Raw genomic sequence first — 21,110 nt, forward strand, 5'->3', positions numbered from 1 at the left:
GCTGAAGTTTCTAAAAACGTAGTTTGATTACCCGCTGAACGAAAATTAAACTTTTGAGAAACACCCACCTATATATACTACGTTCACAAGATGTAAATGTGGAGGTTTCACACAAAGCCGATTTAAAAGATAAGGTTAGTATTTACATTAGCTCTGGAAAAGTATTTAAACATGCTGAACGGCTTAATACTAATATGAATAATATATTGGGTACTTACAGTGCCGCTATATTCACTGTAGTGGTTACGTCTATAATGGGAGTCTATTAAGACAGAAAAGAGTTTATGGGGACATACTTCATGGGATCTTTTGAGTCAAATACAATCAATATGGAACATTGAATAGTATGTTTGCTTGAAACCCCCTAGTATTTGTAAGGTTATCGATAACTTTGTGAAGCCATTTATCGCAGTTGGCACACGCTGGTGTCCGCGCTTCGCCGTGAACTGCACATATTCGCGTTGTTCGGCAAAAGTTTCTAATAATTTTCAACGCGCCTAATTTCAGAGCAGTTTTAATTAATCATAGACTGAGCATTTTGCCACCCCTCACTAAGCCAATGCCCGCGCACTAGAACAGCGAGTAAGTACGGCTTTAACACGGTAGAAAGCGGCCAACTAATCCATAATTCGCCTGTATCTGTGTGTGTCTGTGTGCCAGCGAAGAAAATTCATTTCAGCCAAGAGGAAAGGCCCAGGCATACAGTTACCGACCATGGACGTGTCCCAGCCACCGCCGCAGCTTCTCACCGCGCCGTCGGCGCTGGCCACCAACTTCACATCGCTCCCGCCCCCCAACATGGGCGGCCAGCACTACCGGCACTACCATCCACACCATGGGTCCAACAAACACTACAACCAGTTCAAGCCGTTCATGCCTGGCGGCTTCCAACGACCCTTCGGGATGTCCCAGGACGACTTCGACGGCAAGCGGTTGCGCAAGAGTGTGATGCGAAAGACCGTCGACTACAACGCGTCCATCATTAAGGCGCTTGAGGTGACTACCTAGGTTCCCACTAAATGGTAGGATAGAGGCTTACCATAGCGAAGAGATCCCTAGCTCTGTATTAGAGGTTTATGGGTTCGAAAGGGGTTAAATATAAGCCAGCGGAGGCTGCCTCCCATCAAGCAGGCATAATAAATGCTCTGCCCGTGGAAATTATTGTGTGCCGGTCGGTGACTTAAATAATAGATCGCGATCTTCAAACCATAAAATGCAAATGGGAGAAATTGGGGGTCTAGAAAGCAAGAATATCTCAATTAATTAACATTCGCGATCCTTCCACGAGTCCATTATTGAGTCGTCAGAGCTCAATCCTCGGTATCCACTACAAACCCTTTTTTTTTGTTTTATATATGCATTTTTTCATCAGTTAATTTAGTAGTATAGTTGCAAAAAAACTTTGATATGTATGTGGTTTGGTTTAATTATTAACCATTTATGATAGCCAACAGTTGGGTTTCAATTTTATATGTATAAAATATTTTTTATAAAATTCTTTTCCATTTTCAAAAAAAAAAAACGTATAAAAAATAAGCTAGTATAAAAAACAGAAACGTGGCCGATGTAAACGATTCTACAATTTTCAACAAATAAATATGTATGTGTTAGGTACCTGTTCAAAATTAATTTAAGAACAAATTTGCGTTTTAAGTGTTTACATACACTACATTAAATATAGAATACTGCGGTAGTTTAGAGCCTTTGGCTATTAATAACTAAGATACTTTTGCAAAATATCTCTTTAGTAATATTAAAACATTTGTATTGCTTTCCCGCAGAACCGCCTGTTCCAACGAGATCATCGGGACCGCTTGGCCCTGCAGCCAGACAGCATTTACGTGCCACATATGCTGCCGCCTTCGGCTTACCTGGACAATCCCTCGAATGCAGTTACCACGAGGTTTGTGAAGACAGCTACTAACAAGATGCGCTGCCCCATTTTCACTTTGGCCTGGACCCCGGAGGGCAGGCGTTTGGTCACTGGAGCAAGTTCCGGCGAATTTACCCTCTGGAACGGCCTGACCTTTAATTTCGAGACCATTCTACAGGTGGGTTGCCGTCGACAGATCCCTTGGGATCAAGTTTAATCGGTAATATCAATATAATCATATCAAACAGGCCCACGACATTTCGGTGCGAACGATGGTGTGGTCGCACAACGACAGCTGGATGGTGACCGGCGATCATGGCGGCTACGTTAAGTACTGGCAGTCCAACATGAACAACGTGAAGATGTACCAGGCGCACAAGGAGGCAATTAGGGGAATAAGGTATAGCCATTTAATTGTAATTGTCGACTGTATTTACCATTTTGTAGCCGCTGACGCAAGACAACTAAGCCAAAACCAAAGCTAGAATCGCGTTGTTGTTTCCATAGTTTCTTTTGTTTGGGTCGTTTGGGAAGTTTTGGGTATTTTTTCTTTCCTGATCAGCTTAGTGGATCGGTTCCTTCAGGGCTGTTGCAAACACATACTAATAAAACCGACAATTCAGCAACATGCCACCCAGATATCAGCTTCGCCTTCTCGGCTAATTAAGTTTTAACCTCTCCATAGAAAAAGTCTAAAATATGTTGTAAGCCACGAACTCTTCTGTGATATATCAATAAAGATGAAAAGTAATAAAAAAGACTGAAAGTGAAATGATACAAATGCAATATTGAGAAACGCTAACAATAAAAGCATCTGACTAAGAACAAAAAGAAACCACTGCACAATTTTATTTCCGCGGCCACAACATCAAAAATAAATAAAATGCATTGTGTTGCACTGATTGTTCGAAAAATCGGGGGTTCGAGTGTTTTCTTTCTCAAGACTGGCGATAAATCTTAGCGTATGGGCAACCCATCTTGCGACAGACCGACATCTGCAACATACTTTCCCACCGAAAAGAAACAAAATTGAACAAGAGTTGTGTTGGAAAAAATGCAGAAAATTTCAGTGCATATATAAATAGAAAAAGTAAATTTAAAAATTAAGCAACATCTAGAGCTTAAACTGAATGCGGAATTCTTTTTGGCATACCGATGTGTTTAAATTTAACAATTTCATAAGGAAACAATATAATAAGTTTGAAAGACTATATACATTTTGGTCCGTTCGTAGTATGATCTCTAGAAGCTCCAGTTTAATCAACGTTTTAACCTAACTTCTCCCTAAACTTCGAATATCTTTTACATAAAATGTTGGATTTCACTTTTACCATTCGCTGACACCGCCCACACTCACAATCATCTTCCGATCCGTGTTTGTTTCGTTCTAACCGTTCTCCAATGCCATCCACAAACGCAGTTTCAGTCCCACGGACAGCAAGTTTGTCAGCGGCAGCGACGACGGAACCCTAAGGATATGGGACTTTATGCGGTGCCAGGAGGAGCGAGTTTTACGAGGTGAGAACTGGATGAATTTCCTAGAAACGAGCTCACGAGGTAACTGAATTATCTTAACCAGGCCACGGAGCAGACGTCAAGTGTGTCCACTGGCATCCCCACAAGGGAATGATCGTCAGCGGAAGTAAGGACAACCAGCAACCCATCAAAATCTGGGATCCGAAGAGCGGTATTGCCTTGGCCACGCTGTAAGTAAAAAAATACGTTTTCTACTACAACTTAGAATAACTATTGTTAAAGTTAGGTTTTTGTACACATATCAGAACAAGATACACTTTTAAATGGAATATTCTATGCATTACAGACATGCCCACAAATCCACCGTGATGGATCTGAAGTGGAACGACAATGGCAACTGGCTGGTCACCGCGTCCAGGGATCACCTGCTCAAGCTCTTTGACATTCGCAACCTCCGGGAGGAGGTGCAGGTCTTCCGTGGCCACAAAAAGGAGGCCAGCTCTGTATCCTGGCATCCCATACACGAGGGTCTCTTTTGTTCTGGCGGCTCCGACGGATCCATTTTGTTCTGGAATGTCGGGTGGGTTTTCGGTTTTAATCCGCAAGAGAGGCTTTACATCGATTAAGATGATCTGTTTTTTATAGTACCGATAAGGAGATTGGCTGTGTAGAGACGGCACATGACAGCATTGTGTGGACCCTGGCCTGGCACCCGCTGGGTCACATTCTGTGCTCAGGCTCCAACGATCATACCATTAAGTTCTGGACGCGGAACAGGCCGGGCGATCTGATGAGAGACAAATACAATCTGAACACTTTGCCAGCCAGCTTGGCTGCTCTGGACGAGTGTGAATATGGTACGTGAACATTCCCAATTATTTTCGTATCCGAAATGTGCTAGCAGTCAAGTATTTATCCCACCTCCCTCATAGACGATGCCATTATACCGGGAATGGGACCCGAAGACCGGGTCGAGTTCACGGAAAGTTTAACTGCCGACAAGGGCTTCATTCCTGGACTGGATTTGGATCCAAGCAGGGCTGTGAACGACCGCGACAGGGAGAAGAAGGTTCCCTATAGCAAACCCATTCCTCGTAACTTCCAGGTGAACTGGGCGGGTCCCCGGAGAGCGGACGATCCCAGCGTGCTTAGCATTCACGAGGAGCTGGCCGCCCGCGAGGCCAAGGACTCGACAAGCGGCCTGAATCACCAGCAGATCAGCGAAAACACAATGGAGGGAATCTTGGCTAGCGGCATGCTCAATGGCCTCGATCCTCAAACTATCGTCGGGGTGCTGGTGTACAACCGGTTTATTCGCGTGCATCCGGACTCTCGCCTGATGGCAGCTATTCGTCAGGGAACCGAGTTCCTGAACAAGTACATCGACGCCGGCAAGCTGGAGGAGCTCAATGACGTGGTCCCAGTAAGGGATCGTTCCAGATCCGTTTCGCCCACGGTGGAGGCACGTGGGGAGGTGGTTTCTCCACCCACCAAAAAGTCTCGCTTCGAGCCTCGACAGCATAACGCTCAACTGGTGTGTGTTCGAGAACTGCTGCAACTAAAGAAGCCCTTCCTGCAATCGCTGGTAGCGGCAAAAGCCCAGCAACCTAACACAGAGTTCGTGGACGAACCTCCTCTGGAGCAGAGCGAAAGGGAGCGCGAGCGGGAACGAGATGGTGACCGCAACAGGGAGAGGGATCGCGGCCGCGAACGGGAGAGAGACCAGTCAGGGGGCAGGCCCAATCCATGGGCTTCCAATGCCCCCTGGTCAAATAATGGCAATTCTGGAGGCAACGGATCCAATGGCTTCAGCAACAATGGCGGAGATAACTTTAACGATCGAGAACGGGACCTTCAAAAGGGCGGAAATAACGGAGGAGGTGGGCAACGCCGCCGTCGTGGCAACAATAATTCCGGCGGAGGCGGAGGAGGTGGAGGAGGCGGTGGCGGTAGCGGAAGAAATCGCGGACGCAACAATAACAGGCGTTACTGATCGTTTTCTCACCAACGCATTCATTTCCACATTCTTCAGTTATAAGCCACTTTTTGTCGTTGACTCAATCTCGTTTGCAACATTTGCTTTTCAATGCTAAATTCAATTTTTATTGTATAAAAAAAAGAAAATAGGACTGTACTATAGTAAACATATTGAGTGATTTATTTCTGGGGTGCTTTTAGAAAGTATGATAACTTGAAGGCTTAATTTGTCGCTTAAAAAACTACCATCATAGTAAGTCCCTTGCAATGGTAGTGCTTTTGTAAAACAAATACCCAAAAAGACCATGTGAGTGGTTTAAGAATTATACTACAATTAATAAGTAATTTCCCTAAGAATGATTAATACATCAGTAAGAATAGCTTTATGCTGTTGCTATGGCAGTTCCTTTAATTATTTCGTTCACTAATAATTACAATTTCATACTTTACTTCGGGATCAGCGCGGTAATAGATTACCCTAAATTCAATCGAATGGAAAGTACGGAAGTCAGGAAGCAGTGCAATTCAGGGGGAACAACTTTGATATCTTTATTTACTGTACTCTTACTAACAACTAATCTAATGAATATGTTTCAGGCAGCCAGTGAATTGCGGCGACTGCTGCGCTTGCTGGTGCTGTCTCGTCTATCGTTGGATCCCTCCAGTGATTGTTCGTCCACGTGGTTGCTGTTGTGGCTGTTTGTTCGGACATGTCTGAAGTTTTCTTTAATCTCGCGCTCCTCCTCGCGCATCCGGTCCTTGGTATGCTGTTCGATGGTGCGCTGAATTTTCTCTGCGGAAGCCACTAACTTGGCCGCCTCTAGTTTGACCTCTTTCGGTGTGTGGCTGCGGCTTCTACTGTTAGTTCGGCTGCTGCGATGACGACTCCGGTGATCACGCCGCGAACTTGAGTGCCTGCGAGAGTGGGAGCGTGAGCGCGATCGAGAATAGCTGGTGGATCGGGATCGTCGCGTGGATGCCAGTTTGCGGTTCTTGCGCTGTGACGGCGTCTTGCTTCGGCTGCGTGACGATCGGCTGTGGCTGCGCCTAAAAATTAAAAATTTTAATTTGTTTGTGTACTGCTATAATTAGTGTTCTGTTAGGCCTTCGTAGTCGGATTTGCACGAGTGCCAGATGAAATATATATGAATACATGAATATACCTTGATCTGGATGAGTAGGATGACTTTCGATAGTGGGAGCGGCTACGTGACTTGGAGCGCCTAGAACGACAAACAACTCTATATTTATTTATAGTACATTGTAATCAAATACTACGAATTACTTACCGGCGTCCCCTTGAACGACTCCTACTCCTGGAGTATGAAGACGAAGAACGAGAGCGATTTCTGAAATTGATTATCAATTATCAATTAGTTCAGATTCAATCTATTAAGATCTGAGTCTTACCTGCTCCGCGATGATTTGTGGTAGTAGCCATTGTCGCCCTCGTCATCGTAGCGATCATGCTTGGAATTGTAATAGGAGTCATATCCGGAACGACCACCCCTTATCCCGAGGCCACGACCTCTTCCGCGACCGCGGGGACGCGGAGCGAACCCACGATAGTTGCTGGATACTGGAAATGGAGCTGGTGGCCGATAGAGCGCTCCTGGAAATACACCCGGCAAGCCGTATCCAAACATTGAGAGGGACTGCATCCATTCGCTGGCGGCCTCCGCACTATAAGGAGCAGCTCCTGGAACGGCGCCAGCGGCCATTGCGGCCACGGCTTTCAAAGAGTTTAGTGCGGAGTTAGCATCGTCCGCCGCTGCAGAATCTGCAATGCCGTTGCCCAGTTTGTGCCTTTTACTAGTCGCCACTTCGTCATCGCTGCTTGCGTCCATTGGCGCAGCGCTCTTTTTCGATTTGCTCTTCAGAAGACCCAGCAGAGGAGTATTGCTTTTAATTTCCTGTACGATTTTGCGCTGATCACAGACGAGCTTCTCGGTAGCAGCCTTGTACTTCTCGACCAGACGGCCACGCTGTATGTCCTTAACGTCATCCTGCTTGGCTTGCCGGTTTTTGTCCTTTTGCTTCAGCTGCAATACATACATAAAAGTACGTGTGAAGTTAAAATTATATTTGAGGGTGAAGGTAAGTGCAAGTATCGAGCTCACACATTTCCTCACCTGTATCCGCTCGAAAAGCTTTTCCAGGGTGCGTATGCTCTCCAGCTTGCGTTGGGCTATCATCAGCTTGCGCTCCTCAATGCGTATCTTTTGCGAAATCTCCACCTGGCCGCGCTCCTGGATCTTTTTAAGATGCTTTTCTTTCCGCTTTTCTTCGCGTTCACGCTGCTTTTCCGCTTCCGCGATTTTCAATTCTTCTTGCTTTTGCCTGTAATTTTTGTTGCAATGTTGCGTGTTTTTGTTTTGCTTGTGATATATTTGTTATACATAATAAATATTTGTTAACTGTTCGTCTAGAAGATACAGAAAACGGTTGGCTAAAGGCTCGCCTCGCCCAGCGGCCGCCAGGTGAAAAGCATAAATATGTAAATGTAATTACCAGATAAGAAAACAGTGGTATGGCAGAGCTCGAAGCGACACTTTCGACTTAAATAATTCTTGTGGCAGAAGTCCCTGATGGGGATTATTCAATAAAAATGCAGAGCAATTGCCATTTGGTTACTGTTTTCTGTCCCCGGCCCAAAACAATGATCAAACCTTTCGCGTTCCAGTTGCTCCTCTTGTTGCTTCTTTTGTTTTTCCCGCTCCTCATCCTCGGCCTGGGCTTTTGCGATGCACTTCTTCCGCATGCGTTCTCGGCGCTGCACGTGCGAGTCGCTGAGATGTTTATGCTTGTCAAAGGTGACACAAATGTTGATAGCCTGGGTTTTGTCCACAAACTTTCGGACCAACTTAGTACCCCTAAATTCATCCATGGCGCGCACAAAGCTGGAGTATTCCTCGAATTGAACATATCTGTAAGGAAAATGTTTGTAAAATGACAAAATGTATGCAAAAGTAAAACCAAACTCACGCTTCGAAGAGAACATCCTGCTCGAAGCTGAACGTGCGCATGCCGTTGATGTCCGCCTGCATGCTCTTTCTGTACGGGTCGCAAATTGGTATATCCACCATCCGGACACGACCGAACTTCTCGAAGATTCGTTTAAAGATGCTCTCGCTGGGCTTGACGTGCTCCTCGTGCTCCGAGTGCCGCGGGCAAAACCAGCGCATGGGCAGGTGGCTCAGGTGAATGGTGTCCGGTCGTTCGCCCGCCTTCATTTCGTCCATGTTGCGGGCATCCCGAAAGTAGGAGTCCCAGTCGTGTCGGGTGGGGAACTCATCCTTGTACTCTGTGCAACGCACTCGGAACGACTCGCTGAAGCCCGAGATGCGCAGGGAAATGCCGTCCAGTCGCTGAATGGCGGGCCGGAGACGTTTGCGCTCATCAAGCTCAGCTTCCAAACGGATGGTGTTTACTGTGCTCTTAGAGACCTGACGAGATGGAGGTGTTGTGATTAATGATTATGGCTAGCTTTAAGCCGGGCACATTTATAAGACCTAAAAAATTAACTCTCTTATATAATAAAGTGTCTTAAAAAAGGGGTTAAAAGCGTAGTATAAAGCCGTGGTTAAATGTTTTAAAAAGTACATTAACTTTAAAATACTTGAAAGTAAAAACCAGAAAACCCACACTTACTTTGAGCAGCAGAAACTTGTCCGGCTTGAGCTCGGCGCCCAGTTTGTCCATTATCTCCAGGTTGGAAACCGATTTGCCAGACTTGATCGACGGCAGCGAAACGGAGATTTGCATTTTGGCCACCGGCTTGAGGTACAAGCTGTGCGGCAGGTAAAGAGGCGAGCAGTCGGCCACATTTTCTATGGTCTGGATGTTGGTCATTTGGAAAAGGGGTTTGTTTTGTTCGGTTTTTGGATTCGACACAGTACAATGTAATGAGGCAAAATACAGAAAGTAATATTTGTGTTTCTTTTACCAAGTAAACAGACTAATCCTACATGGAGCTACGAACTATGGTGTAATCTTAAAGAACCCCCAAAAAAATGCAAAGGGAAAATGCCGCCCATGAATGCGTGTTGGTGAGTGTGCCTGAAGGAGGGGAAATTCTATTTGATGGGCGCCCGAATCGGATTGTTGGGGTTTTCGGACCACCTTAACCTTTAATCCCTGCTAATGCTACTTAGGTGTAATAAATGCTGTGACTTTTTGGAAGTGGACGCAAGACTATTCGCTAAAAAGGAAAAATTCGGGTTATTTTATTTGCACTTTTCACTAGAGATGGCAAACTGTCGATAGGCGCGGGAGAGATGGACCATTAACGGGTATAACTTTGGTCATTGGGGGTATTCCGTCAGGCCAACTCTTACAGATTTGAAACCTCAGGCGATACTATATATTAAAGTTAATGATCCTCAAAATTCAAATAAAAAAATGTCTGTTTAGGAATAAGTGGCTTTTAAAATGAGTTGTCTCTTATGTGCAGGTTGCCCATGAGAATCACTGTTTGCAGCTATTGAGTAACGATTAGTTTATCTATCGATATCGACTTGAAAATCTGTTGTCATTCTCACATCGCGAAGCATAAGCAAAGACAAAAAGTGAGAACGAAGTGCGTTATTTCATTTTTATACCATTTAATTTAATTAGAAATCTAAGCAAAGCTACAATATGCGCGAGTGAAATTGTGTCACTTCAAAAACCCAGAAGGCTCCCGTGCCCGCTTCGTGTAAATGGCATAAAACTGACGCGAAAAGTAAAACTGCCAACAACAACAAGCAGCAGCAAGCAGAAAACAGAAAGCAGCACCAACAACAACAGCACTCACAGCAGCAGCAACAACAACGCAATTGTGATAGACAAAGAAATAGATTAAGAAAAGGAAGGCAAACAGCGCAAGAGAACAGAAGGAAGGGGAACCAAACGAAAACAGGCTGAAAGTTTTATGGAATATGGAAAATATTTTCTTGCTCGAACATATTGATGGGACACCGAGACTAAGGAAACTCGAGTAAATGCTTTTACACACTTGCACATTTGATACGCAACGAAAATAGCTTTTAAAGTAATAAGTAATAAGCAGGCGGAAGAAGGAGAATAGCCATACAAAATAAATAAGAAGAGCGTGCAAGGCAAAGAGGAAAATAAAAAACACAAACACTGAGGCGTTGAAAGAGAGGGAGCAGCAGGCGAAAATAAAGAGGAAGAGCTGTTATTTTGCTGTTGTTGTTGCTGTTGCAAATAAAAACACAAGCACACATAAACACACTCAGATACAGACACAGCCACAGCTGATGTAAAATAATTTGCAGCGCCTGTGTGTTCGTACCCGTTTACAATTGATTAAAACCAAAACACACGAACACACCGCGCTACACTCTCCCATACAAGCAGACAACAATAACACTTGCACACTGGCCCACCATTGTGAAAATTGATTAAATATTATAAGGTGAGTGTGAGTGGGGCATGGTTTTAATTAACCGTTGGTTATAGTTTTATGCACACCAACACTAGTGCACCTGTCGACGCCCTTTTAACTGCATAAATCCTCCCCGCCCGTTCCCCGACCCAACCCCCTTCTCGGCGTTACACCAAAAGCAACTACACCTGCTGCCATTTTCTTTTTTTCGAACGTCAGCAACCCTCCCGCTTTGTTGTTGTGTGTGTCCGTTTGAGCCAAATTGCAATTAATTGCCATAATTTACATTTTTTACAAGAATAACTCGGTGTCTGTGTGCACTTGTTCGTCATTCGAGAGCTTTTCCCTGTTAACTGCACCCGAATGAGTGCAAAGAGAAAGGGAATAAAACAAAACAACAGCTGAGTAAGAGGGCCGAAGGAGCGGAGCAACGGGAAACGGAGAATGAGTTGCAGCTCGGCTCGTATTATCGAATATCGATAGACTGCAGCAGGCCAGCTGATCTTGTGTTTTTAGTTGAATCTTAATGCCTGCTGTTTACGTTCTTGCGTTTTGTTTTCGCCTTTGGGCTTAACTTGTTTACAGCACTTGTAGTTTCTGCGTGAGTCATGCCCCATTAACCACTTACAACTAAGTTCGCATACACATTAAAAAAGTGCAGGGGACAGACAAGAGTCCCGCTTACCATTAATTGCAGTTAGTTGCCCCCCTGGCCACCGCTCTTTATCGCTCTCCCTGCGAGAAAGTGCTTTTCCTGCCCCCCACAACGGCACAAGCAGAGAGAGACCTGATAAACTCTGACTGCGCTGCCGATGTAATCAGCCTGCTGCGGCAGAGGAGTTCACTTTCAGTTCACTTGGCTTGGTTCAGGGTTTTCTGCTCGGCCTCTCCCCTCGCTCCAGGCAGCTATTTGCCACCGTGACGTCACCTAGACTCACCCTTGACCAAAGATCCGCTGGTCTGGATTCTTTGTTTGTCCAGAGTAATAACCCCTGAAAACCCAGACTAATGGTTTAGGGGTACCCCTAACACTTTTTAACTGAGATATAGGTAGAGTTTAGACAGAAACAAATCCGTATTTGACACTAAAATATAATGTTAAAACTGTTTTGAAGCTGTGGCGGTCCATATGAAGCCGCAGTTCTGCGACGTCTTAGCTGATAAAGTTTTCAAATTTCGCTATAGCCCTTGCACTCGTATAAACGTTTTTCCCATCATATTTTATATATTTCATCTATGCATATAATTTGTTTATTGTTTATAAATGGAATGTTTTTCAGTAACTTAAATTTTATGATGGCACAAGTGTCTTCAACTTTGATATACATATTACATACGTTGCGCATATAATGTGAACATAAGTACACACATATTTGTATTCCATTAAATTATTCCCTCCAAATAAAATGTTTTTCTCGGTCCAGCACTAACAATTTTTGGTTGCTCAAGTGTTTTGGAGCCATTTGTCCAAATCTCCCTGTTATGTGTGGTGTCCCATAGTGTTTTCACATAAAGTTTCTTATCTACACATCTTCATGAAATAGCCTTCACGTTTATCAGGAACTCTTGTACGTATAAAAATATTCAATAAATCCAAACACACAATTTCTTCCCTTTGATGAACATGCGTAATTTAAAGTGCATAGTTATTGATTTGAAACCGGAAAATCAAGACTACTTATGTACGTAAAAACAACATCTGGTTTTCAGTTTATCAGGCAATCCGATTTTTGGGGTTCCCCTTTGCCACGGTTATATTTTGACACATACCTCCAAAAGTGCAACATAGATACTGCTAGCACCCTTTAGATAAGATCCTATCAGTTTGGGGCCGCTCGCTATCGCGGTTCTATTCAGGTTGAGGGGTCCGAGATTATTGCACTGTGGCATGTCATTGGTGATTAATCGGCGGTTTATTGCTTTCTGTCTACCAGTTCGCACAGCAATTTCATCAATTTGCTTAAATACTACCTGGGATACTCCTCTAGGTCGTACAGATGCTCCTGAGTTAATCGTTCCTGGTATTTCGTCAGCTATAAAATCGGTTTTTCGTTACACGTGTCCGCGAACTATGGAAAATTTTAAGAAAACCGCCAGTGATGTCCAGCGTCTTGGAAATTTACAAGTTTGGGTTAAAGAAATTATGAAATTTGCTTAGGTAAAAAAAAGGACCGCGGAGTCAGGTAAATGCTGGTGCGTCGGCGTCGCGGTCGACGGCGGCGTTGGCATTGACACATGCGCAGCAGCAATCCTCTCTGCCTCCCTCTCTCTTTCTCCCTCTCTCTTTCTCCCTCTCTCTTTCTCCCCCACCCCCACTGAGAGTCAGTGCTGCCACCTCTCGCTCCTCAAATTTACATTCTGATCTTAGCTCAAGCTCTTCCTATTTTGAAGGTTTTCTGTTAAAAATATTGTTTGTAAATTCCAATTCGTACTTTGTAGGATCCTTGGTGGAATTACCTTCTTGTTGTACTTTTTAATTCATTTAATTACTCGTTCACCGGCGGAATACATTTCTCGAGTTAAAAAAATATTTAATTAAATTGACAAAATGAAATTATGAAACCTGAAGTTGGTTTCAAGTGTCTTTCGGTTTTCACAGTGCATATAAGTTATAAGTTATCAACTCACTTAAATTTTTCATATTAAATTTGCTTTCGAAAAAAGTAGTTCTTTAGTACTTAAAAAACAAATTTTAAGAATTTTAGTTATGGAATTAATTTTATAAATTAAAAATACATCTTAGACTTCGAGTAGAATATTCCGAGTTGTGTATATATTTTTGTTATTCATTCTACTTTTTATAAAAAATAAGCAGGCCCTCAAATCTGGCTACAAAATGGCTGAGAGAGCACTCTGCGAGTAGTGCGATCGTCGCACACGTGCGGCGCTCTCTCGCCCTCTCATCGCTTCTCTCCGCCTCTCGCCGTTCGCACTGCTCATTTGTTTTCGAGCCACCCGCTAGTCTAGACGTGTTCAAATCAAGGTGCGTTGATAACACGTTCCACGCTGTTGTTGCTCTGGTTGCTGCTGTTTACGGCTCGCAAAATAAATAGTGTGGGGAAAAGTGAGTGCGCGTGTTCTAAGTGCGGAGCCATGCTCTTTCCGCTTTTCCGCTTTCCCTGTTATGCGCCTTATCGCCAAAGCCGTCTGCGAGGCTAAACTGTAAACAAAATTACAAAAATAAAATTGAATAAGCGTCTGTGCACATGCTCGCCCTGCTATTTTTTTATTGCGACTCGGAAATGGCCCAGTTAGTCATTAACATTTGATCTGCCCCCACACTACGCCTCCCCCTGGCCCTCTGACGACACAAAGAGAGCAACAAACAAGAAGCAACTGCGACAGTCTGTCTAACAGCTGTTGAGGAGCGACAGTGATCCATCAATGGCTTAAAAATAGCTAAGCTAATCTCTGCGACAGATTACAGTGGATTCAATAGTTTTAAACGCTGAGTGTCTTTGGTTTCGGACTCGAAAAATGTAATCCGGTCTGCTTGCTCATCAAATGGCTTCGAAACGGATCTCTTGGGCAGTTAGGGGGGCCTAGCAGTAATAGTTTTCCATACCCAGTGTTTACTTACCCAATGCGTTGTTTAGCGAGAAAAATCCGGTTAAACAAATTGATTTTAGACAGAGTTTAGCTTCAAAAATAATAAATAATCCCTAAAGTTTCATTAGAAAAAAATACAAAATAAACCAACGACCATTGGATCAAAATGAGCTAATGCCGCATCACAGATAGTAGTATCTTTACTGAACCGTCTCTTTGTCTCTTTTGTTTTGTATCTTCCAGCTTAACACTCACAAAACAAACACGAGTACAAGGCGACCACCAGTACAAGCACACGAACCGATGAGGGAACACCACTGAATCTTCTGAAGCACTGCCAAAACATACGCGATACGACAGGAACAAAAGAAGGAGGAGGCGGAGCGGGCGTGGGAGAGGGAGGAGCGGGAGCATCCCCTCCAGGTAGCCAAGTCGAGGACACAGAGGGAACACAAACGGTTTCATGATGCTGTACGTGTTCCACGTGGACGTCGGCCGCATGCTGAGCTTTGACATGAACGTTGCCCTGCAGTCGGTGGAGCATCTGAAGGAGACGATCCAGAAACTGCACAACATCCCGGCCGCCAACATTGTGCTGCTGGTGAGCGGCGGCGAAATGTTGACGCACTCAACCCAGGTGTCGTGCTATTCGGCTGGCACAGACACCAATCCCATCTACATGTTCCTTACGGGGGACGAGCGCCCGGCGCCCACGATATCCAATTCGGACGCTGACGCCGAGCTCCGTCGCCAGGTGGAGGAGAGTCACCGCCTGCCACCGGCCCTGGAGACGGTGCGTCAGCGTGCGCAACTGGCGCAGCACATGCGGGAGCTGGCCAGAAAGGAGGAGGATCTGTGCGAGCGTCTGGTCCACGAGCAGCACCTCCAGCAGCAGGGTTGGTCGGCGGTTGTGGCCAATATGGAGGATCTGACGAACGAGTTTCGCGAGCGCTTCCACAACTTCTGCTCCTCCTTCGATAGGCATCTCCAGAAGCGTGAGAGCTATTTGGAGTTGTTGCGCAACTTTGCCGATGATCTCAAGCAGCTGGGCAGGATACCCATACTCCCGGCCCTGATGTCCCTGGCCGAGGCCGATTTCCATGGCTTTGACGAATTGTTGGACAATGACGACGTGTTTACAGCCCAGCAACAGCCGGCGCGGCAGCAGCAGGGTCTCACTGAATCAGCGCAGGCGGACTCCCCGAATAAGAAGCTCAAAATGGGCGACGAGACAGAGACGGACTCTGCTGACCAGCAGGAGCGCGTTTCCCAGAACTCGACCAGCAGCAGTTCGCTGGCCCGTCGCCACAACCTTAACCTGCTGCAGTGGATTAGCTCCAAAGGTAACCACAGCGCCCTGCAACTCATGTCTGACGAGTGCATCCAGGGATTGGATATCTTCAGCGCGGAAATATACGAGAAGCTGAAGGAGGAAGTCAAGCAGATCATTAAAATGGCAAACCAGGGCGAGGTCAAGGAGATAAAGGGCCTTGGCGACCGTCTCTGCAAATTAGAGGAGTTTAAGTTCCGGATCAAGAAGATGGTGCAGGAGCAAAAGGAGCAGGCACTCGCCCTGCAACAGAACGAGGCGCGGGCGCAGAATCTGCGCGACAACTCCGTCCTGCCGGACCTCTGTCTTTCGCATCGCTCGCAGCTACAAGTGATGCTGGAGAATCACACCAAGATACGCGAGTACTGCCGCTGCATAGCCAACTCCAAGGACGAACTGGGGTGGAATCTGCACACACGTCTGCGCCGGATCGTGTGGATCGAGAATGGGATGAGTGAGTTTGACAATCGGTTGCTGTTCAACCACCGCTGCTTGCGGCGTGCCGAACGTCACATTAGCATCATCGAACAGATCCACCGTGCGCCGAGCACTTATGTGGCCGCCGTTGCGGAGGTGGTGCGTCGGAAAATCTTTTCGGATGAGTTCAGGCAGTGGGCCACCCGACTCTCTGTGGACTTCGATCGCATACACAGCGAGGAATTGCGCCGGAGGAGGGAGTTCAATGCTAGCTTTGAAGGTCACTTTCTCAATATTCTGTTTCCTGGTATGGGTGACATGCCGCCAGCGTTCGCCAATGAGCACCCTTTGAGCTTTGACACGCGCCTTCCTCCTCTGAGTCGATCGGACATGGAGCTGCTCTCCTCGCAGTTGCCGGAACTTGCCGGACAGCTGCAGTTGCCCGACATGAAGCCAGTGATAGACTTTTTCGTCATCCGGTCGGGCAAAGGTGGTGAGCAGGACCAAGAACCGGAGCAGGAGACCCCACTGATAGCTCCCCGCTTGGCCGAACTGCAGGCGCAGACAGTTGCCTCTGATTGCGAAACGGATACGGAAATCGAGTTCGAGAAGCTCAGCACCACGTCCAAGTGCGTTGCAACATCAACCTCGGCCAGTTTGGTAGAGCACATAGCACGTGGAACCGCCACCGAGGATCTGCTTATGCTTAGTGCGGGCACTTTGACGGAAGAGAATGCTGGCAGTCTCCAGAGGATGCGTAGCAACATGGAAAACATGTCGAAGTTGGCTCGAGCCTGCCTTGCCGAGGCTCGCTCTAATTTGGGCATCTTTCGCAATGATGCTGCTAACTACCAGGATGAGCTCCAGTCCGAGCTACATCTCCTGCGGGACAAATGCAATGTGCTGAAGATGCAGTGTGAGGCACGCGAACAGAAATCCCAAGAGCAGCTGGAGGAGATGCGCTTAAAACTGCAATTGGCGGAGCAGGAGAAGCAGGCTGCGGTGTCGCAGGCCCGGGAACAGCTCATCCACGAGCACAAAACGGAGCTCGAATCCCTTCGTTGCCGGTTCAAACTGATGACATCCATGGAGCGCTCGCCGTCGGACAGTAGTCTTGAAAAACTAGAGCGTCCGACGAGCAGTGCCAGCGTGGCCAGCGCCAACGCTGGCGTCGATATCGACCATCTGCTTGCTCAGCAGCGCCAGGAGCTACTGGCCCAAAGGGAGCGTGCCATAAGCGATGCCGTTGATTTGGAGCGATCGCTGTGGCAGTCACGTCTCCTGCCCCTGAACTCTGAATCTGTGATGGCCAACGTGGGCATATTAAAGGACATGCTGGCCGACAAGGAGCGGCAGCTGGATCAGCTGCGAGAGCAGAACAAGATCCTCACTCAGGAGTCGTACCAGCTGAAGACCCGGCTGGAGATGATCACCAACGAGGATGGCAACAGCTGGCTCAAGGAGAAGATTGACTATCTTAACAAGGACAAGTGTCGGCTGGAAGAGGAGCTTAGCCAGGAGAAGAGCCGGCGTCAAGAGATGGAGACCAGTGTGGCAGCCATGAGAAGGTAAGGAGTGCTAAACAAGCCATTTCGAATCGTAGTTATTCAAGATATTTCTATTTTAAGCTGGTTTTAGTTTGCTTTTAAAGTAGTCACAAAGAAAGTAGTCGAAAGAAAGTCACAAAGGTTTAATTTTGTAAAAGCTTTTTTTAATTTTGTTTAATTTGTTTGGTTTTCCGGTTAGACGTATGCTAACTCACAGCTTTTCCGTTCCTAGCTCTGCCTACGATCTGAATGTCGGTGGGCCCTTAACCCGTTCCAAGTCTGGTGTCAGTTCCAGTCACCGATCCATAGCTTTGGAGGGATGTGCGCGAGGCGACCTCGTCTTCGTGGTTTGGAGCATGCGTCATGCGCAATTCATGGTTGTCCAGGACTCACTCACCTTATACTTTGTTCACGCCGACAGTCTCGCTGGTCTGCAACTGACGGCCCCGGCTGCACCCAGTCCGGCACTAGATCCCTCGCTGGCAGTTGTGGATCTTAACCAGATTCCGCTGCCGTACTACGCCATAGGCCGGGTCATCGACAAGGAGTACTGTCAGGCGCGAAAGGTAAGTGCTTTTTTTAAACTTCTTTGCATGAATACTTACCAGTACTTCTTCTTTGCAGGATGACAATCGTTATCGGGTCAGCAGGGGCTCCAAGTTCTATCGCATCAAGCTGGCTCCGTTGCCCTCCCGAAACGCAACGCGGCGGGAGCGCCTAGAGTGTAAGTAGCATTTGAAGCAAGCGATTCGGCCATAGTTAGGAACATCGCAATTCATTAAAAACTATATAGAATATTTCAACTTTCGTTAACTTATTTGTTTTCCAACTATTTCATGCTTTCATGTTTAAAAGTGTGTTAAAAATATTTGACTTCATATTTATCTAGGCAGTTGTACATTTTATGAGTACCAAAACCTCTAAGAATTATTTTTTCCTTGTGGTATTTAAAAAGAGAAATAATTATATTTGAAGATTTAATGCGTAAGTAAATGCGTTTTTATATTTGTGTTTAGTTTTTCAAGAGATAATAACGAATTGATTTTGGCGTTTTATTCACAAAACGGAAAGCGTCAGAGAGACGATGAAGAAAATGCACAAAAAAATAACTTAAGTTTTTCTTTTTAGCCAGCTCATCCGTCGCCGCAGCCGTTGCATCGCCCAGAGATGTCATCGATGCTCCCAGCAGCAGCAGCGTCTACCAGAGCTTCAAGCAGCGCACGGTGAGCATTACGAGCGTGAATGAGGAGGATGACGAATCAGCTTCACTGCTCAGTGAGCGCTGTCGCTACATAAGCGTCAGCGAGGAGGATGAGTTGCATGCTGCTGGCGGCTCCGTGTCGGCAATACCAGCTGCTGTTGCAACAGCTACATCCACTGCAGCAGCATCAACGACAACTACGACTGCTGCAGCAGCGGTAGTGGTACCGACGACAACTGCAGCGGCGGCAGCAACTCAAGCACAGTCTGTGATAACAGAGCAGCCAACGGCATCGAGCAAACTTAAATTGGATCTACTGTTGGCCTCTGCTGATATAATAACACAACCCCTAACACAACAACCACATCAACAGCGACAGGAACTAGAAGAACACGTCGAGGCGGAGAGTGCAGCGCCTGTGGCTGGAACAAGTCCAAATCAAACAATCCAACCGGACAACCCGGAACCGGAAACCATCACCATCTATGTGCCCCCCAATCCCCCGGCACCATCAACTGCAACGACCACTACAAGTGCTAGCATCCTTGGCCCCGTCGCGGAGCCGATTATCAGTACAGCCTCCATTCTACCAATGTCCATTGGTACGGCGGCCATAAGCGAGGACTCCGACGAGTACCGATCGCTGGAGGGCAAGGATGAAGGCGAAGGCGATGATTTCCCCATTTCCGAGTAGTGAGCGACAATTGGGAGTTACATATAACTACTTATATACATAAATGGAGTGTGTATCTAGGCTAAATCTTTTACTCTGTGTAGGAACCGCAGCATACAAACAAAATACCCCTAAATATAAGCCACAGGGCCGACACCGACACAATACTATACAGCAACACCAACAAGAAACCAGAAACAAGCAACAACAAACAACCACAAAAACAGAAAAGTGAAAAGTTATATACTTAACTAATTTAAAGTTACCAAGTGCAGAATATATATTCAACCAGAAACTGAAAACAAATGTTCTATGTAGTCTATGTCTACATAATGATATAATCTTATCAAATTTGAATGCGGGCCTTACCCCTTCAAACACAATCACACCAAGACACAAACACATGCTAGGATTTTCAAAATTTTTATTTAAAATAAAAATAACGTACTTTTACAAATTTACCTTATAATCAAAATATTTACATTTGTAGTTTTCGGTTTAAAGTTATAGTTTCCTTCATTTAGTGCCAAGAAAATTGTTTCCAAGTCACACTAGTTTCGTAGCGAGTAAAATTGAAATGAGGAAAACAAAATTATATTTTTTATAAGCATTTTAAAAAGACTAGAACACAAAGAGTTTGCACACATACCCACCCTCACACATAACACAAAGAAACACAATCTTTTGGGCTCAGCCTGGAAAAACACAGTTTTATGCTCAGCTTACAACACTCTGCTCCCCGCCTCCCCCAAAAACCAAACTTTCTACTCTCTCTCCTTCTCTATATCTAAGATATTTTGATTTTTCGACTTTGTGTAAATAAATAAGAACGGAAATCGACGAATAGTTATTTATGCCTTTATTAATAACAAGGAAACACTTGAAAATTACAAAAACAAAGTAGATATATACACATTTAATGATTTATGCGTTATAAAGCGATAATTTTTTAACGCGAAGTGTAAATAAATACAAAAAATTATATTTAAAAATACTTTAAACAATTTAAATGAGGAATCGTGGAAACGATGGTGTAACAAATGCGGATCGCAAAATTGTCAAGCTTACAAAAAAAGTGTAAAATCAAAAATCAAATAAAAAATGGTAAACATTTCAAAACTAAACCTGCTCTTTTAATGCATCATTCTGAACATTAAAAAAAATAATTTATTGCAAACTAAATTTATTTTTCAAACTGTCCATTTGATGGCAGAAACACTAGCTCAACTTTTGAAAAAACTAGTTGGTTCGGTGGGAAAACAGCAATAAATAGGTAAATTTACTACGAAGTTTGTATACCCTTGCAGTCATTATTTCTCTGCCTGTTTTATTGGCAGTTTTATTAAAATTCAAAGTTCTTAAAAATAAAAAATGTAAAATTGGATAAAATTAAATTCTTTACGAATTAAAAATTTTATTTATATACTACATGCAAAAGAAAGACGACTTTTGGAAATATTTCATTCCGATATCTTTTAAACTGAGATGGACGGACACACGGACATGGCTAAATCAACTCGTCTAGTGGGTCGGAACCGTCTCCTTCATTGCGTTCCAAAATGCTGAATAAAGTCATAATACCCTCTGCAGGGGTATAAAAACAAAAAAGGCATCTAACTTCGAAGTTTCTATGCCCTTGCAGATTGTTCCCGTTAGAGCATTGTATATACAGAGCCTT

General features: G+C 45.1%; 3 protein-coding genes across 9 annotated transcripts; 2 read left to right on the top strand and 1 right to left on the bottom strand.

Moving 5' to 3' along the window:
* Positions 1-395: 395 nt before the first annotated feature.
* On the top strand, positions 396-5,497 carry LOC108027209 (pre-mRNA 3' end processing protein WDR33). 2 transcript variants are annotated; one of them, XM_017098522.3, is made up of 9 exons: positions 396-582; positions 661-996; positions 1,782-2,051; positions 2,122-2,273; positions 3,294-3,391; positions 3,453-3,579; positions 3,696-3,929; positions 3,995-4,206; positions 4,282-5,497. In XM_017098522.3, exons 2-9 carry the CDS (start codon positions 715-717, stop codon positions 5,340-5,342), a joined length of 2,436 nt encoding a protein of 811 aa, XP_016954011.1. In that variant the 5' UTR covers positions 396-582; positions 661-714; the 3' UTR covers positions 5,343-5,497. The 2 variants fall into 2 exon arrangements, with proteins under 2 accessions (XP_016954011.1, XP_016954012.1); XM_017098523.3 differs by having other exon boundaries at positions 666-996.
* Positions 5,498-5,850: 353 nt separating this feature from the next.
* Positions 5,851-12,620, bottom strand: LOC108027207 (A-kinase anchor protein 17A). Of its 3 annotated transcripts, XM_017098519.3 has the most exons (9): positions 12,486-12,620; positions 8,978-9,163; positions 8,312-8,772; positions 7,996-8,253; positions 7,459-7,666; positions 6,737-7,368; positions 6,616-6,675; positions 6,490-6,567; positions 5,851-6,373 (listed from the first exon to the last, which is right to left on the bottom strand). In XM_017098519.3, the coding sequence occupies exons 1-9, from the start codon at positions 12,603-12,605 to the stop codon at positions 5,920-5,922; spliced, it is 2,457 nt and encodes an 818-aa protein (XP_016954008.3). In that variant the 5' UTR covers positions 12,606-12,620; the 3' UTR covers positions 5,851-5,919. The 3 variants fall into 3 exon arrangements, with proteins under 3 accessions (XP_016954008.3, XP_016954010.3, XP_016954009.3); XM_017098521.3 differs by lacking the exon at positions 12,486-12,620 and having other exon boundaries at positions 6,490-6,549; positions 8,978-9,600; XM_017098520.3 differs by lacking the exon at positions 12,486-12,620 and having other exon boundaries at positions 8,978-9,600.
* Positions 9,849-20,556, top strand: LOC108027206 (RB1-inducible coiled-coil protein 1). Of its 4 annotated transcripts, none has more exons than XM_017098516.3 (5): positions 9,849-10,745; positions 14,508-17,579; positions 17,758-18,124; positions 18,183-18,282; positions 18,687-20,556. In XM_017098516.3, exons 2-5 carry the CDS (start codon positions 14,728-14,730, stop codon positions 19,451-19,453), a joined length of 4,086 nt encoding a protein of 1,361 aa, XP_016954005.1. In that variant the 5' UTR covers positions 9,849-10,745; positions 14,508-14,727; the 3' UTR covers positions 19,454-20,556. The 4 variants fall into 4 exon arrangements, with proteins under 4 accessions (XP_016954005.1, XP_016954007.1, XP_043946888.1 ...); XM_017098518.3 differs by having other exon boundaries at positions 17,791-18,124; XM_044090953.2 differs by lacking the exon at positions 9,849-10,745 and adding an exon at positions 13,641-13,698.
* The last annotated feature ends 554 nt before the right edge of the window (positions 20,557-21,110 follow it).

Source organism: Drosophila biarmipes, chromosome 3R (genome assembly GCF_025231255.1).
Source record: "Drosophila biarmipes strain raj3 chromosome 3R, RU_DBia_V1.1, whole genome shotgun sequence".
Lineage (NCBI taxonomy): Eukaryota > Metazoa > Arthropoda > Insecta > Diptera > Drosophilidae > Drosophila > Drosophila biarmipes.